This window comes from Thamnophis sirtalis, unplaced genomic scaffold, assembly GCF_051295495.1.
Source record: "Thamnophis sirtalis isolate CommonGarterSnake01/CBP01778 unplaced genomic scaffold, rThaSir2_p1.2 scaffold_14, whole genome shotgun sequence".
Taxonomy (NCBI): domain Eukaryota; kingdom Metazoa; phylum Chordata; class Lepidosauria; order Squamata; family Natricidae; genus Thamnophis; species Thamnophis sirtalis.
In genome coordinates, this window is record NW_028261394.1 from 37,185,014 (window position 1) to 37,201,551 (window position 16,538).

Here is a 16,538-nt window from a genome sequence, read left to right on the forward strand (position 1 = left end):
CCTGGCTGCTCCAGCTGGCCGGGGGGCCTGTGAAATATCCAGCCCCACGGAAATTGTGAATGTTGTGGTTTTGTTTTTAAAGTGTTGTCTTTGTCTAGTTTTCCCCCTTTCCCTTGTCTATTGTGAGCCACCCGGAGTCCTTCGGGAGTGGGCAGCATACAAGACAAATCAAATCAAATCAAAAATCAAATCAAGCTGCTCTCCCCCAAAAAACAAACAATCAAAAAGCCCACAAAACTACACACTTTCAACGTATATGCACAAACTTCTGTTTATTTCAGGCTTAAAGTCAAAATTAGCCAAACCTCTTGATAATTACATTATATATATATATATATTTATAGCTATGTAGATGTACAGATAAATTTATAGATACTTTGTAGAAAAGGACTTTTTGCTTCCATTTGGCGGCTGCATCCCTCCCCAACACGCACGCACGCACGCAAACACACACACGTACATAAAAAATATTAAAATAGCACAAGAAGAGGCAACTTCCGCCCGTTACGTTTCCATCTTCCATAGCATCGTCATTATAAAGACATTGGTTTCCCTTCCCCTCGCTGGGAATAAAGGACTCCTTCCTGTCGTCTTTTTTCCCTCCTCTCCACCTTTGCAATCCAGAGGAGAAATCTGCAATTTATCCAAAGTCCTAACATCTAGCTGGCCCCAATTTCCTGCAAGATTCACAGTCCCACAGGGTGGAGAGGACAGTGGACAACAGAACAGGTTAAACATTAAGCAGGATTTTCAACGGGCATCTTTCCCAGCGTATCTCAAACCGATGGCTTTTCCTACCGTTGCTGGGGTTTTCCCCCCCTAGCAGATCCAAATAGAAAGGGATCTATTTCGGTCCTGGCTATAATGATAAAATGCCCAGTTCAATACCATTCTCCAGATTCAGTAGGCTTCTGCAGGCGGAAGAAAACCGCAGAAGGGATCTCCTCCGTGCTGGAGTCAATGAGCTAAGGCTTTCTCCACATAAGGCAGCAGGCCAGCGGTGCTAATACTGTTGTGGGCATGCCCCACAAAGCGACGGAGCTGCCCACTCTGCCAGAGGCCGATTTGACTTCGGTTTGAAGGGCTCCGCTCAATTTTTGTGGCATGCAAGGTCCGTGCCCAACAAAGGATCAGCAGGTGGATTGAGGTTTCATCCTTCAGAATGCAGTACTGGCCATGCTGCCCGGGGCAAAGATCCGTGGCAAATTGTCCAGGGATTCTTCTAGCCTCCGATGAGCTGACTTGCCATCATCCCCTGAAAAACACAAACAGAAATCAGGTGCCCATCAGGATCAATTCTGCCTCAACTTGGGACACAAGTCCGTCAATGCTAAACTGCAGGCGCTGACCACAGGGTAGGCCAGGGGTGTCAAACTCGATTTCATTGAGGGCCACATCGGGGGTTGTGTTTGACTTTGGCGGGGGGGGGGGGAGAGAGGCATGGTCAGCTCGATGTCACTTGTGTCGGGGGCACCTGTGGTGGCCCAAGTGTTCTGTCAGCGAAAACGGGTTCCTGAGCTCCATTTCCTGCTGTGATGGCCTCCTGCAACCCTCTGCCAGTGAAAACGGAGCTTGCGACGGTAGCATGCAGCTGTCCCGAGCTCAGTTTCCGGCTGTGATGGCCTCCTGCAAACTTCTGCCAGTGAAAACGGAGCTCGGAAGGATTGCAGAGGCACCGTGGGCTGGTCTTCTGCTTTTTCCAGGGTGGCTCCGTGGGCTGGATCTAAGCACTCCTTGAGTTGGACACCCCTGGTCTAGCCATGTGCAAAAATCTGCCTTTCTTTGGCCATGTATAAAAATCTGACGTGGGTTTTTAAAAAAGTCCTACTTTCTTAGATGTTTCCTTTCCTAGCTGCTCACTTGCAGTGAAAATGGTGGCAGCTTTTCAGGAACATTGTTTATACCATATAGTGGTCTAATTGCCTCTTGAATTTTGACCCTGGTCCATGATCCAAGTATAATAATCGTTCACAATGTAAACGTTGACATGTCAAACTCCTTCTTTTAAGGAATTGTTTGTTAACTATGTTCTCAATTCTTAAACATTTTTGGTTTTGTTACCAACTCTCTTATTCTGTGCTAAGTCTCTAATATGCTGTACTTCTGACATCTCATTAGTCAGCACAAAATTTTGTTTGAATGGGCCCTGCCAAACATAATGTGATGTATGAAGCTCTGGAACTGTATTTCACTATATCTGCCCCTCTTACATTTCAGCCTGGGCTAGTCATATTTATCATTTGTTCCATGCTGATGTTTCTTTGAACCACATGCATGTAAATATGGGAAGGACGAGTGGGAGACATACATCATTAGGCTGACAAACTTGAGGACTTGGTGTGTAAAATTCACAGCAAGAGACATCTCGGCATGCTAAGCGGGTAACTTACATTTGAGAACACAGAATGGCTGGGTAGACATTGCCACAGAATCATGTATAGCATGTGGATTTAGAATCAGATGGCTGGTGTGCCTGCGCACACCGGTTTTCGGCACTGCCGCACGTGTGAAGGACAGCTGATCGTCGTGCACGCATGCATGCATGCCAGAAACCCAAAAGACAAACAGGCAAGGCCGCACGTGCCCGGCAACGTGGCTTTGCGTGCCACTTTGAGTATGCGTGCCATAGATTTGCCATACTAGATCCATGTTTGTTCTTCAGAGAGAAGGAATGTTCAGCACCCTCGCCCAATACTCCGATGTCTTCTGAGACACGTGAGCAGCAATTCTCAGAATTCCTGGGAACTCTGTACCTTTGAAGGTTTGCACTAGATTGGGGGAAGCCCATGGGAAATGAAATCATCTTGCTCGCTTTTCCGAATTCTGTAGAATTTGGGTGTAGCTCCATTCCACATTTTGAAAGGAATTAATGTCATAAACCTCTTCCGGCTGTCTTCAGACAACTTTTAAGAGAATTTGCAGATTAATAAAACAGTATGTTTTTAAATCCTGGTAAAATGATTATCACTAAGTGTTGTATCTTTTTATTCTTGATGAAGGTATTTTATTCTCCTTATGCACACTGAGAGCATATGCACCAAAGACAAATCCCTTGTGTGTCCAATCACACTTGGCCAATAAAGAATTCTTTTCTATGTAAAATTCAACCAGAAATTTTGGTAGATTTTACAGGATATTAGTCCGTGGATCAGATTTGGCTTTTGAGTGGTCCCACACCCTAAAAGAGCTGGGCAAGGTCGTGGAAAAAAAAATATGAATCCAAATTTACTTTAATTAAATATGGTCTCTTTGATAAGTATTCCTAGCATTGAGAAGCATGGGGAATTTCCACCCCATTGTTTCTGAGTTGCTTCTTGTTTAAACTAGCTTCTGTGGGTATCAGGATTGGGAGCAATGCAGTTGGAAGGAAGTGGTCAATTTCCTTTCCACTTGCTCTTCCACTCCTCAATAAATGAGGCATCTGTGCAGGACCTTTACTCTGCCAAACTTTTCAAGTTTCTTAAAAATGCAAAATACCCCCTGAGCTGAAAGGCCTGCAAAAAAAAAAAGTGCTTTCCTTAAAATCAAGGGACAATTGCAGAGAAGCCAATGAAAAAAACAATTTGCCTTCAAAAGAAGTAGGTTAAGACTTCTCTGATTAAAAAAATCAGGTGAAGGGAAAGGGAATTCTGGACATCTGAGCATGGCTTATTTCTTTGGCTCACTCACTTGCTCTGAAAAAATCTTAGGATCGAAGGTGAAGGTTCCCCTCGCACGTATGTGCTAGTCGTTCCCAACTCTAGGAGGTGGTGCTCATCTCCGTTTCAAAGCCAAAGAGCCAGCGCTGTCCGAAGATGTCTCTCTGGTCATGTGGCTGGCATGACTAAACGCCAAAGGCACACGGAACGCTGTTACCTTCCCACCAAAGGTGGTTCTCATTTTTCTACTTGCATTTTTTTTACGTGCTTTCGAACTGCTAGGTTGGCAGAAGCTGGGACAAGTAACGGGAGCTCATTCCGTTACGTGGCGTTAGGGATTCGAACCGCCAAACTTGCCAACCTTTCTGATTGACAAACTCCGCGTCTTAGCCACTGAGCCACCTGAGTCCCCTTCTTGGGATTCTACTGCAACCTAATTTATGATCTCTGATTCGTGCAGTTCATGAAATTGGCTCGTTTTATCGGGCCGAGGGGAAAGAGTCATCTGAAATCCTGAATCCAGCTTTAGATGAGCCTTCTCAGTGTGAGGGATCCTATCCAAAGCCATGGCAAGCGAAGGCTGCACAGCATGGGCAATGCAGTGCTAGGGGGACAAATATTCACACCGCATGCTAACCCTTAACAAAAAGCAATTTCCTGGGTTCATACCCGCATGCAAACACCTGAACAAATAAACCACATTTAGGGCGAACGGGATAGTGTGGTGGTTCACGTCTACTCAAAGACAGTTATTAAGAGTCACACAACACACACGGTTATTCCAATCTCGTTTTAGTCCGTCGTAGCATCTTGTGTGAACCTTTAATCTGGGACTAAAGCAGAGCCCCTCAACCCACGTGCCATTCCTTATGCAACAAAGACAAGAGACGTGCAGAGGCAGAACACAAGCACAGCTGGAAGATGCCTGCAAATCGGAGCCACGGGGAAGGCATCAACCCAACCACAACAGGTCCGATGAGACCCCAGGACAAAGAGACACCGGTTAAACATGCAACGGGGGGCAGGGAAGGGTAGCTAACCGACTGGCTACGAGATCCCGACCTGTGCAGTTGCTGTCCAGACCCAGAAGTCTACTGAGCCCATCAGAGGGATCTTTCAGTGCCATCTATCAAAGGATAATAAACAGCAAGGACTACGTAAGTGCCTTTATTCTCTTCCCAGGAAGCACTAGAACTTAAGATTCCTATACTGCTTCACAGTGCTTTACAGCCCACCTCTAAACGGTTTACAGAGTCAGCCTATTGCCCCCCAACAATCTGGCTCCTCATTTTACCCACCTCCAAAGAACAGAAGGCTGAGTTCCCCCTTAGAACTGAACTGCTGGCAGTCGGCAGAATTAGCCTGCAATACCGCGTCCTAACCCGTGACACGTCAAAACCGCGCTCGGCTAAGCCGCGCCCGATTAAACCGCGTCGCTGATGTCATCAACAGGGCGACAACAGCCAGCGCGGAGAAAGAAGGGCGCTTTAAATAGCGCTTTGAAAGCAAGCCGATTCAACTTAAGGTAAGGGTTAGGTTTAGGGTTAGGTTTAGGGTTAGGTTTAGGGTTAGGGTTAGGTTAAGGGTTAGGGTTAAGTTTAGGGTTAGGTTAAGGGTTAGGATTAGGTTACGGGTTAGGTTAAGGGTTAGGTTTAGGGTTAGGTTTAGGGTTAGGTTTAGGGGGGTTAGGTTTAGGGGTTAATTTTAGGTTTAGGGTTTACAGCGTGCTGTCTCCGCGCTGTTGTCGCCCTGTTGATGACGTCAGCTACGCGGTTTAGTCGGACGCGGTTTAGTCGAGCGCGGTTTTGTGGTGGAACCGTCCTAACCATGGTGCCACCATGGCCTGTGGTGCATCGCTTCTCCTTAAGCAAGCAGTACTGATACCGTGGGAAAGGCCAACCTCGGCTGTGGTACCAGCAGAGATCAAGGGAAGGACTGGAGATTTAGGAAGGACAGGGCTTTTATACAGGAGCACTGCAAAGCTATCTAGTATAGAATCAACTGAACTACCATGTTTTTTGGACTATAAGATGCACCAAGATTTCGAAGTAGTAAGAAAAAAAAAAGGGTTTTGTCCTCCTTGGCCCCCAGGAGCACCCTGCAGGCTTCAGCAGGGCTGGGGGAAGGCAAAAGGGCCCTCATTTTTTGCGAAAAACACCCCATTTTTCACAAAAATGGTATGTATGGGCGGGGCTTCGGGAGGCCAAAAATGGCTGTATTCGGTGTATAAGATGCACCAACATTTCCATGCTCTTTTTTGGGGGGGGGGGGTAAGGTGCATCTTATACTCCTAGAAATACAGTAGTTCTTTGTGTGCTGAGACCCCACACCCTCCGTCCCACCAGCAATAAGCCCTTCTCCTAGGGTAGGAGAAGATTAAGGCTGCCTGGAGAGAGAGCAAGGGAGGCACACACTTACCACACATAAGGAGGCTCTGTTTGGCTGCGTCCCGCACGGCTTCCTTGTCAGTTTGGCACAGGTATACCAGCTGTTCAATGCTCTCCTTGGCCTGTTGGTTGCGGGAGTGTTAAAATAAAGGAAATGACATCGTTCCTTAAGGATCTAAAAGGAGCTTGCACAGATCGCTTCCCTGATCCACCTTCCCAATTGCGGTTATTTGGGGTCACAGGTCCTCAGTTATGGGACACTGGGAAAACATTTCTTACAGGTAGGACACTTTGACACTGGAACCAATGACTTAACCTAGTGATGGAGCTCTTAAGCTTGACTGTATTCAAAGGGCAGCGGCCCCCCCAATTTTTGGGCACCAGGAACCGGTACCGTGGAGAGAGGTTTTCCCGCGGACTGGAAGCGGTATGGTTTCACATGCTGCCTGCACTCCCCAGAGGGGGCTTTGCTTGTTTGTGCGGCCCGGTTTCTGGCATGTCGCAGACCAGTGCCGGTCCATGGACCCCTGGCATAGGGCAGGGGGTCAGCAACCTGCAACTCTGGAGCCGCATGTGGCTCTTTCATCCCTCTGCTGCAGGTCCATGTCACCGGTCAGCTTCACAATTGATAGAGCTTTCAGTTAGGACAGGTAGAGGAAAAGGGGAGGTAGAGGTAGAGACTCTAAGGGGAACCTGACTTCTGATCAGCTCCAGAATTGAACGGGGGGCTTCCGGTTAGAACTTTTGTGGCTCTTTGAGAGTTTAAGGTTGCGAGCCCTGGTATAGGGGTGCTTTTCCAAGAGAAAAAGGAGCAAAATGCATCTTTCCCAAGGATGCTAAGTTAGTTTTTCGGTTCAGGCTGCTGCACAGACTGAAGTTGGCCGAGGACTCAAATTGAACTTGCAAGCTCCTAAAAGCTCTTAGAGAGAACAAGATAGCCACTGAAGGCATCTGGACAGCAAAACAGTTGATATCTACATTTTAGATATATAAATAGATGGATAGATAGATACATAGTGTAGATATAGATAGGTGATAGATATATAAATAGATAGATAGATAGATAGAGATACATACATACTGTAGATATAGACAAACAGATAGGTAGGTAGGTAGGTAGGTAGGTAGGTAGGTAGGTAGGTAGGTAGATAGATAGATAGATAGATAGATAGATAGATAGATAGATAGATAGATAGTTAGTATGATAGGATACGATACAATATGACAGATACATACTGTAGATAAAGATAAATAGATGATAGATATATAAATAGAAGATAGATAGATAGATAGATAGATAGATAGATAGATAGATAGATAGATAGATAGGCTAGATACATACTGTAGATATAGATAAATAGATGATAGATATATAGAGATAGATAGATAGATAGATAGATAGATAGATAGATAGATAGATAGATAGGCTAGATACATACTGTAGATATAGATAAATAGATGATAGATAGACAGAGATAGATAGATAGATAGATAGATAGATAGATAGATAGATAATGAGAGAGAGAGAGATAGACCGAGATACATACTGTAAATATAGATAAATAGATGATAGATATAAAAATAGATGATAGATAGATAGATAGATAGATAGATAGATAGATAGATAGATAGATAATGAGAGAGAGAGAGATAGACCGAGATACATACTGTAAATATAGATAAATAGATGATAGATATAAAAATAGATGATAGATAGATAGATAGATAGATAGATAGATAGATAGATAGATAGATAGATAGATAGATAGGAGAGATAAAACAATCTTCTTCCGAGTGCTGTCTCTACCCATCAAATTTATTGTGAGAATCGCATGGCAATAAATATCAGGAAAGACACAGAGTTACAGGTGATTCTGATCAGAAGACTCAGCCCTCACCTTAAGGCAGCCCAGAGCTGCACAGGCAGCCACCCGTGTCTGTGTCTCTTCATCCTCCAACTGCTCCAGGAAGCAGATAAGGGCCTGAGAAAAACATCAAACCAATCACTCTGCTTGGCCTCAAACAAAAACAACCTCTTCTTTCAGAGCGATGGGTGTCGTTGTGATTGTTTTAAAACCCTTGGCTTTGAACGTTTATACAAATAAAGAATAGGGGGGAACGGGTTTTTATAAATGACTTCCTTTATTCCATCATAAAACCTATTCCATGGAATCTGTCAACCCACAATACTGTTTCCTAAATTGATGAACAAGCCTCCCCATCTTGCCAAAATTGTGTTGTGGCCCACCAGCGGCCAGCGGAGCTGAGAGCAGTTTCGGGCAGTGAGGAGGTTGGGGAGGAACATAGGCCAGCCCTGGAGTCTGGGGGAGGCTATGACGAGGGCTCTGCATCGGAGGCAGAGAGGGGGCTAGGGCCGTCCGACATTTATCAGCTGCCTTCGGAGTTGGAGATCAGTGGGGCAAAAGAACAGCTGGAGCCTGTTCCCAGTGTGTGCATGCGCAGAACTGCCAGATGAAGGGAACAGCTAAAGAACGGGTCGACTTGGGAGTAAGGCCACAGGTGGACGATGAATGGCCCCTCCCAGAGGAAATAAAAGAGGAGTGAAAGGGGAGTGGAGTTTGCAGGAGACAATTAGTTTGCTTAATTGGTTTGTGACTCTCCGAGACTCCTTGCCAAGTTTTGCAGATATCGGCCTGGCAGCTCTCCAAGCCAGATAAGGTCTGTGATTGTAAATCCTCCCTTGAAAGATTTTGCTGGATTAAAATGAGCGGAATTCACAGTAACCTAATAAAAGGTTTTTTTGTCGGGACAAGTAGTCTGCTTCGTGGTTTGGGGAAGCCTCGGTCGGAACAAATTGCAGCCATCAAATTTCATCATAAAATCCCAAGAAATGAAACAATTCCATTAAGAAGGTGTAATGTGACTGCATGCAAGAATGAGTCATCTGTTCATCTATCCATTCCCATGCAACAGTAAAAATTAAAATACTTGCCCGCTCCCGAAAACTGGAGTTCTCCGACAGGTTGCGCAATTGTGCTGTTACAGCCCCAATAACTTTGGTGTTTCCTTCCACCAGAAGCAAACTCAAAGCTTTCAGTCCGTCCTTGCGTAGCCGGCTTTCGGGAACTCGCTTCAGCGCCTTCAAGACCACATCTTGGTCATCAGAATTCAGGTTCTGTGCTAGCAGCACTGCGGGCCAATTAAAGGACAAGCGCTGGTATTAACAGTACGATTCAAGCTGGATCTTGCCCAAAGCAGGTGATAATATTCCAACTGGGGAAATCTCAAACCCAATCACATTGCTTTCCTTCTGGATGGTTTTTAAGACGGTCCACATTGAAAAAAATCTCACTTTTGAGATCACACCCGAGACCAATTTATGGCACTTAATTCATGGCAGCTATTCACACAAGCAAATTTGTTTGCCACCATACCCTTAACTGGTGTCCAAGCATATTTGGGGATTCTTGTATCCCAAGAGAACTATCTGTGGTAGCGCCACCATATTTTAGGAGGGTCCAATCTTAAGGCTTATGAGCTTCTCAACTTCTAGAATTCCCCACCCGCCTGTAGTCCACAAGTCTTAAAAATTGCCAAGGTTGGACACTGTTAAAATATTCATGACTGGGACAGACATGGGAACAAGGTCAGCCAATGAATAGGCATAGCAACTAAGTCAGCCAATGGGAGCTTAAACAGATCTGAGTCTGTGCAGAGAATTGAAACAGAAACTTAAGCAGTCTGCTGCTCTGAGAAGTAAACTAGCAGTCTGTCTGGGCTTGTCTGCTGATATGAAACTAACTGTTTGTGTTTGCCTGTAACTCTCCTGCCTTGTGTTTTACTTGGAAGAACCACCTGTTGGTATTGTACATTTATTCATCTATTCTTATGTACATAAAGAAGTTAACGAATCCAGCTGACTCAGTTATCTGTGTGTGCTTTCTGGATTTGAATTTATGCAACAAACTCAGAACCACTGAAACGTAGGACCAACAGACTGATCTTCAGCAATACATTATTTTCTTTTTTGGAACTATTAGATCTTTTCCTGATGTCCCCCAGCTGCAAAACAGCTGCCCATCCCACCATAATGTTGCTAAACCCACATTACCTTCTTCAGCCAGCTCCATGATGTAGGAATCCAGTGTAACCACAGGCAGGACCTCAAAGTGGCTCCAGTATTGGAAGAGGGTGACTTGCTCGGCCTGATAACTGCCCTGACGCCTGGGCAGCCTGTGCCCCAGAAGTTCTTCCACCAGCTTTACGCACACTGCAACAGGAAGAAGGGCACACACAGAGATACTCCATGGATTAGTGTCATTTCTAGGAACAGAACTGTTTGATAATCTAGCACCACAGACACGAATCTTAGCCACAATGGAATAACTGCTTCTTGAGGAGGACTGAAAATATATAAATGATTGTGGATCCGCCCGCTTATGCCTCGAAACGAACAGTGTCCAACAAGTACGGATAGTCCTCACTTAGCAACCATTCATTCAGCAACGGATGGAAATTACGAAGCACTAAATTAAGGGACTTAAGACCAGTCTTTCAAGTTGCAAGTTTTCCCCCCACTGTCACATGATCATGTGGTTTAGATTCTTCGCAACTAGCTCGCAGTTACAGCCCTACAGTATCCTGTGATCACATGACTGCCATTTGTAATTGTCCCGCAAGTAGCAATAGCAATAGCAGTTAGACTTATATACCGCTTCATAGGGCTTTCAGCCCTCTCTAAGCCGTTTACAGAGTCAGCATATTGCCCCCCAACAATCCGGGTCCCCATTTTACCCACCTCGGAAGGATGGAAGGCTGAGTCAACCTTCAGCCGGTGAGATTTGAACAGCCGAACTGCAGAACTGCAGTCAGCTGAAGTAGCCTGCAGTGCTGCATGTAACCACTGCGCCACCTCGGCTCTCTCCCCAAGTCAGTGGGGAAGCCAAGAGGAAATCAAAAGTCATGTGATACCACACTTCACGACCTACAGTGATTTAGTTAATTGCAGTCAGAATCGGCAAACTTGACACCTGAAGTTGCACACGATCACATGTCTTTTCATTTAATGGCCACATCAATTAGCAATGGAATTGCCCGTCCCAATTGTGGTCAGTAAGTGAGGATCACTTATATTGGTTTAGCTGTACATTTAAGTCTCACGGGCTTCCTATATAGGTAATGAAACATTATTTTTGGTAGCAATGCGTTTTGGATGTGTTTGTTGAAATAACACTATGCCAGAGAGAGAGAGAGAGACTTAAAATTATCCTTAAGGTAATTCCTTTATGAAATCCGAGCTGACTACTTAATGTTGCTCATAAAAAAGGAAATTCATTAAAGGTAAAGGTTCCCCTCGCACATATGTGCTAGTCGTTCCCGACTCTAGGGGTGGTGCTCATCTCTGTTTCAAAGCCAAAGAGCCAGCGCTGTCTGAAGACGTCTCCATGGTCATGTGGCCGGCATAACTAAATGGCAAAGGCTTATGGAACGTTGCTATCTTCCCACCAAAGGTGCTCCCTATTTTTCTATTTGCATTTTTACATACTGTTGGCAGAAGATGGGACAAGTTACGCGGCACTAGGGATTCGAACCACTGAACTGCCAACCTTCTGATCGACAAGCTCAGCGTCTTAGTCACTGCGTCCCTCAGAAATTCATTAGGAAAGTGTAAAAAAGGTTGTCTCTAGCTCATAATTCAGCTCTTTGGGAGTCCCAGCTTAAAAGAAATCCCAAATATTCACTCCCTTAGGGCAGAAAATAAAATATCAAGCAGTTTCTTGCAAGGAAGGTGGCTGTGAGGGTCTTTGCTGCTCTCAAAGTTTGATTGTTTTCCTGCGGATGTTTCATTATCCATCAGTGACCAGTGATGTTACTTAGCTGTAAGGTGGCAGGCTGAACCAAAGTAGGCCTCAAGCCTGAACCAAACTAGGGTTTCACGATATTAAGCTTGAACTGTTCACATAGAAATTGCAAAGTTTGCTTTTAGGACTTAGTGTGGTTAGACATCGGTTAGAAGGAAGTCTGCACATGAAATATGCTGAAGTAAAACATCTGTTTTAGCCCATTTGCTGGCTTGGCTGTTAATCTGTTTGGTAGACACATATTGTTAGTTCCTCAAAATACGAGCTATGCATGTCCGTTAGCTGACCCATGTATTATGACATCCTGTAGACATACTTTCTGTAACTCAAGGGCAAATCTTGAGGGGTGTTTCCAAAACTAACAGATGGCTTTAGCTATCTAAGGAAGTTCCTGAATTTCACTCAATATTCAGGCCATTTATTCTGAACCTGCGCAAATTAACTTTCCTTCTCTGAAGAGCTGGCTTGAGTGTCCTGTCTTTTCCTACAACAGCTGGGCAATGCAACATCTGCAAGAAGACAACCAAGCTCAGAGAGCACCAAGAACCCCACAGTTCAACTCTAAGCTACACAAATATTCTCTCCTATTGGTACTCAGAAAGCTGCCATAGTGGCACAGTGGTTAGAGTGCAGTACTGCAGGCTATTTTTGCTGTTCACCGGCTGCCAGCAGTTTGGCAGATTGAATCTCACCAGGCTCAAGGTTGACTCAACCTTCCATCCTTCTAAAGTGGGTCAAATGAGGTCCTAGATTGTTGGGGGCGATAGGCTGACTCTGTAAACCGCTTAGAGAGGCTGTAAAAGCACTGTGAAGCGGTATGTAAGTCTAATTGCTATTGCTATTGCCTAGGAGTTAGCGATTTGTCCTTCCCATGTGACTCTGTCAATCATACATGATGTGTCTGTCTTGCCTCCCAAAGCAGATCTATGCTTTCACGGCAGACTACATTCAGCGCACAGAGCACTCCACCATTTGAAAATCTAGAATCTGGAGAAGAGAAAGAGAGAGAAATAAGCAGGAATTGTTTTGAATGTAATACACACTCACCTGAATCAGCCAAGCCCGGCTGACGGTCATTGATGCGTGCTGTGTATTCGGCCTTAAAGTTCTGCATGAACTTTTCTACGGCGCAGGTGTACACATTAGGGACAGCCACACATCTGTCCCAGAAAGAGAAAACTCCTTCCTTCCACTTGGAGAACTGGACCACTGAGAACAGAAGCAAGGACCACAGTTAACCCTTCTGGTTATCCCATCACCATCCGAAGGAAAGTCTTCGCCTCGATTCACGGCCTTGAGTTTATGAAACTTTTTTCATTGTCCCATGGAAGTAAGAAAGGTAAAGGTTCCCCCAGCGCATGTGTGGCTAGTCGTTCCCGACTCTAGGGGGCGGTGCTTATCTCCGTTTCAAAGCCAAAGAGCCACCGCTGTCCGAAGATGTCTCCATGGTTATGTGGCCGGCATGACTAAACACCAAAGGCGCACGGAGGTTATCAGCTATATATCCTCCCAACATCTTCTGATGGCTCAGTGTTGACCCCATCCTCCCCAAGCATCAGGGTATGCCAGGGCCTGATGTTGCCCCTGATCCTACCTTCCTCAGCAGAGCCGGCCATCCCTGCTCGGTCCACGATCAGACGACTGGCCATCTCTAGAACCTGCACATCTCTTCCCAGTCTGTCAAGGGCATACATTTCCTGGCAGCGGAGAGGACCAAAGTTGCCCAGTTTCTACGAATCAAGACACACATCGCAAAAGATGAGTCAAGAGAGAAGATGCAATGCCAATGTTTATGGGGCAACCGGGCTTTTAACGTACACCATTCTGCAAAAGTCAGGGTGAACAAAACCAGCATAGCGGTCTGAAGCGCTGGGATTGTGTGTGCCCTTCCAAACACTTAGCTGAGAACTTAGAGCAAAGACAATGTATATTTGATTATCCATGTTTAATAATATGTAGCAGCTAGAACTGTATTTGCACAAAACTGGAAAAGTGAAGAGATCCCTACCGGGAGAATGTGATTAGGAAAATATTAGAATGTGCAGAAATGAAGAGATTGACACGGGCAATTAGAGAGAAAGAACAGACTGATTATTATACTATGCAGGAATCATTTTATCGATGGTTAGAGAATTAATATAAGAATTAGAAGTAAAAGTAGATGAGTAAAATATAGAAAATGTATTACTAGAGTTAATAAGAGTTAAATAAATCAAGAAGAGGATTGTTATAGTATTAGACATTTAAGGTATTGGTATTAAGCTAGGAATAGATAAAATAATGAATATGATTGTAAATTCTATCTGTTATTGCACAAAATATTTGTACCCAGATGACACACTGTTTAATGGAAGATGGATTATTTATATTAAACTTTTTAAAAAAATGTAACCAAGGGGATGCTGCAACAGTCATCAATGTGAAAAATGGCCATAATGGTCACTATATGAACTGTTGTAAGTTGAGAACTTCCTGTACTTCATAACTTAAGATCCATGTAAAGGTAGTTGTCAATTTACAACCACATATTTAGTGGCCATTCAAAGTTATAACTTTGAAAATCTATCTTGGTGGGACCGAGAAAATGGAGCATTTCTGCTGTGCCCTCCCCCCCCCCCTGCTCAACGGAACACCATTTTCCCGTGTGAGATCGGCCCCATCCCTGCTTGTCTTCCGGAAAGCTCTCAAAAGATGCTTTTTCCACCAACCCTGGGGAGTCCCATGTGGAGCCAGCAAACAGTTGTGTGATGTCAAGTGACAATTGGCCTGCTGCCAATTACCTCCCACAGACCCATTAGATCTCACAGGGTTGGCCTCTTCCAGGTGCCATCTACCAGCCAATGCCATCTGGCTATTACCCGGGGGAGGGCCTTCTCTGTGGCAGCTCCGGCCCTCTGGAATGAACTCCCCGCAGGGATTCGGACCCTCACCTCTCTCCAGGCCTTCTGAAAAGCCGTCAAAACCTGGCTTTGCCGGCAGGCTTGGGGGTGATGAGTTCCCTCCCCTCTCGACATGTATGGTTGTGCGACTGTAGTTTACTTTTATTATTTGTATTTTGTTTTTTTTATGTTCCTCCTTTCCCCCTTGAATTGTTCGCTGCCCTGAGTCCTCCCGGAGAAGGGCGGCATACAAATAATAAAATTCTATCCTATTCTATTCTAATTATTTTCTTGCTATCTTGGGAGTTTGATAGCAACAGCACTTAAGACTTATATATCGCTTCATAGTGCTTTTACAGCCCTCTCTGAGTGGTTTACAGAGTCAGCCTATTGCCCCCCAACAATCTGGCTCCTCATTTTACCGACCTCGGAAGGATGGAAGGTTGAGTCAACCTTGAGCCGGTCAGGATTGAACTCCTGGCAGTGGGCAGAGTTAGCCTGCAATACTGCAGTCTACCACGGCTCATACTTGTATGTTTTCTATTCTCTTTGTTTGTTTTACAGTTGTACTGTTTCTTGTGAAATGGGTGGCTGTATGAATTCCCAAATAAACCGGCAAATTATGTCATTCCAGTCCATTGGGAAACTCCGATTTTAAAAAGATTAGGACAGACGCACGCCGGACGACAAAAACACATGTCTTCACACTCACTAGCAGCAAACGGTTGCAGTGGTTCAGGTGCAGGACCAGGGCCTTGTCAAGGAATTCGTTGCCAGTGGTCATGGGCTCCAAGCTGCCTTCGGAGCTCAGGCACCCAGCAGGGTCTTCAGACGCCGTGTCGGCAGTCCCTGGCACTTTGCCCACAGATGGAGCCTGGCCGTTGCTTGCCACCCTGTAAAGAGAGGCGGTAGATAAAATATAAGCCCCCTTCTTGTCTTCCATAAACCCCACCTGTGCTTGCCTATTGTACATGGTGGCCAGATCCAGCTTAGAAGGAAAATGCAAAGGCTCAACCTGAATAAATCTCGCCCGTGATTTCTGAGCACTTCCAGGGTGGAGAAGGCAGGATCAAATTGGTGAATATTAAGACAGTTGGTCAAAGCAGGTTTCGAAGGATTTCTAGCAGGACTACAGATTCTGTTAACAGCTTGGTTCCTTATGGCATCTGTCCGGTGAACTCACAAGATTCGTTTTTTCTTGCCATAAACATGTATAACTAGACTGTGTTGTTTCTCTGTGTCGTATACGTTGGTATGTACATAATTTTGTTATGCATTTATCTTGTCATGTTTGTGTAATGTAAAATTGGAGATGGTGACCCTTTAGGAGCTGTGTGCAATGAAATTTCATTTTTTTTAATGTATGCCAATTCGTATACATTCAAAATGGCAATAAAGTTATTCTATTCCATTCCATTCCACTCTACTCCTATTCCATTCCATTCCATTCCTACTCTTATTCTGTTCTGTTCTATTCTATTCCGTTACACTCCTACTCTTATTCTATTCTATTCCATTCCATTCCTACTCTTATTCTATTCCATTCCTACTCTTATTCTATTCTATTCCATTCCATTCCTACTCTTATTCTATTCTATTCCATTCCATTCCTACTCTTATTCTATTCTATTCCATTCCATTCCTACTCTTATTCTATTCTATTCCATTCCATCTCTTATTCTATTCTATTCCATTCCATTCCTACTCTTATTCCATTCCATTCCTACTCTTATTCTATTCCATTCCTACTCCTATTCTATTCTATTCCATTCCATTCCTACTCTTATTCTATTCTATTCCATTCCATCTCTT

General features: G+C 44.6%; 1 protein-coding gene across 7 annotated transcripts in view; it reads right to left on the reverse strand.

The window, feature by feature from the left end:
- Positions 1-255: 255 nt before the first annotated feature.
- RIPOR1 (RHO family interacting cell polarization regulator 1) overlaps positions 256-16,538 on the reverse strand; it is a 136,691-nt gene continuing 120,408 nt past the window's right edge. For 6 of the 7 annotated variants that reach the window (XM_087728809.1, XM_087728814.1, XM_087728811.1 and 3 more), the window contains exons 15-22: positions 15,439-15,619; positions 13,442-13,577; positions 12,895-13,056; positions 10,098-10,256; positions 8,979-9,175; positions 7,924-8,007; positions 6,057-6,147; positions 256-1,255 (exon numbers count right to left, since the gene is read on the reverse strand). In XM_087728809.1, coding sequence (XP_087584935.1) covers positions 1,158-1,255; positions 6,057-6,147; positions 7,924-8,007; positions 8,979-9,175; positions 10,098-10,256; positions 12,895-13,056; positions 13,442-13,577; positions 15,439-15,619 — 1,108 coding nt within the window. In that variant the 3' untranslated portion in view covers positions 256-1,157. Of the gene's footprint in view, positions 1,256-4,700; positions 4,765-6,056; positions 6,148-7,923; positions 8,008-8,978; positions 9,176-10,097; positions 10,257-12,894; positions 13,057-13,441; positions 13,578-15,438; positions 15,620-16,538 lie in introns of all 7 variants that reach the window. The other variant, XM_087728813.1, reaches the window with a different exon arrangement.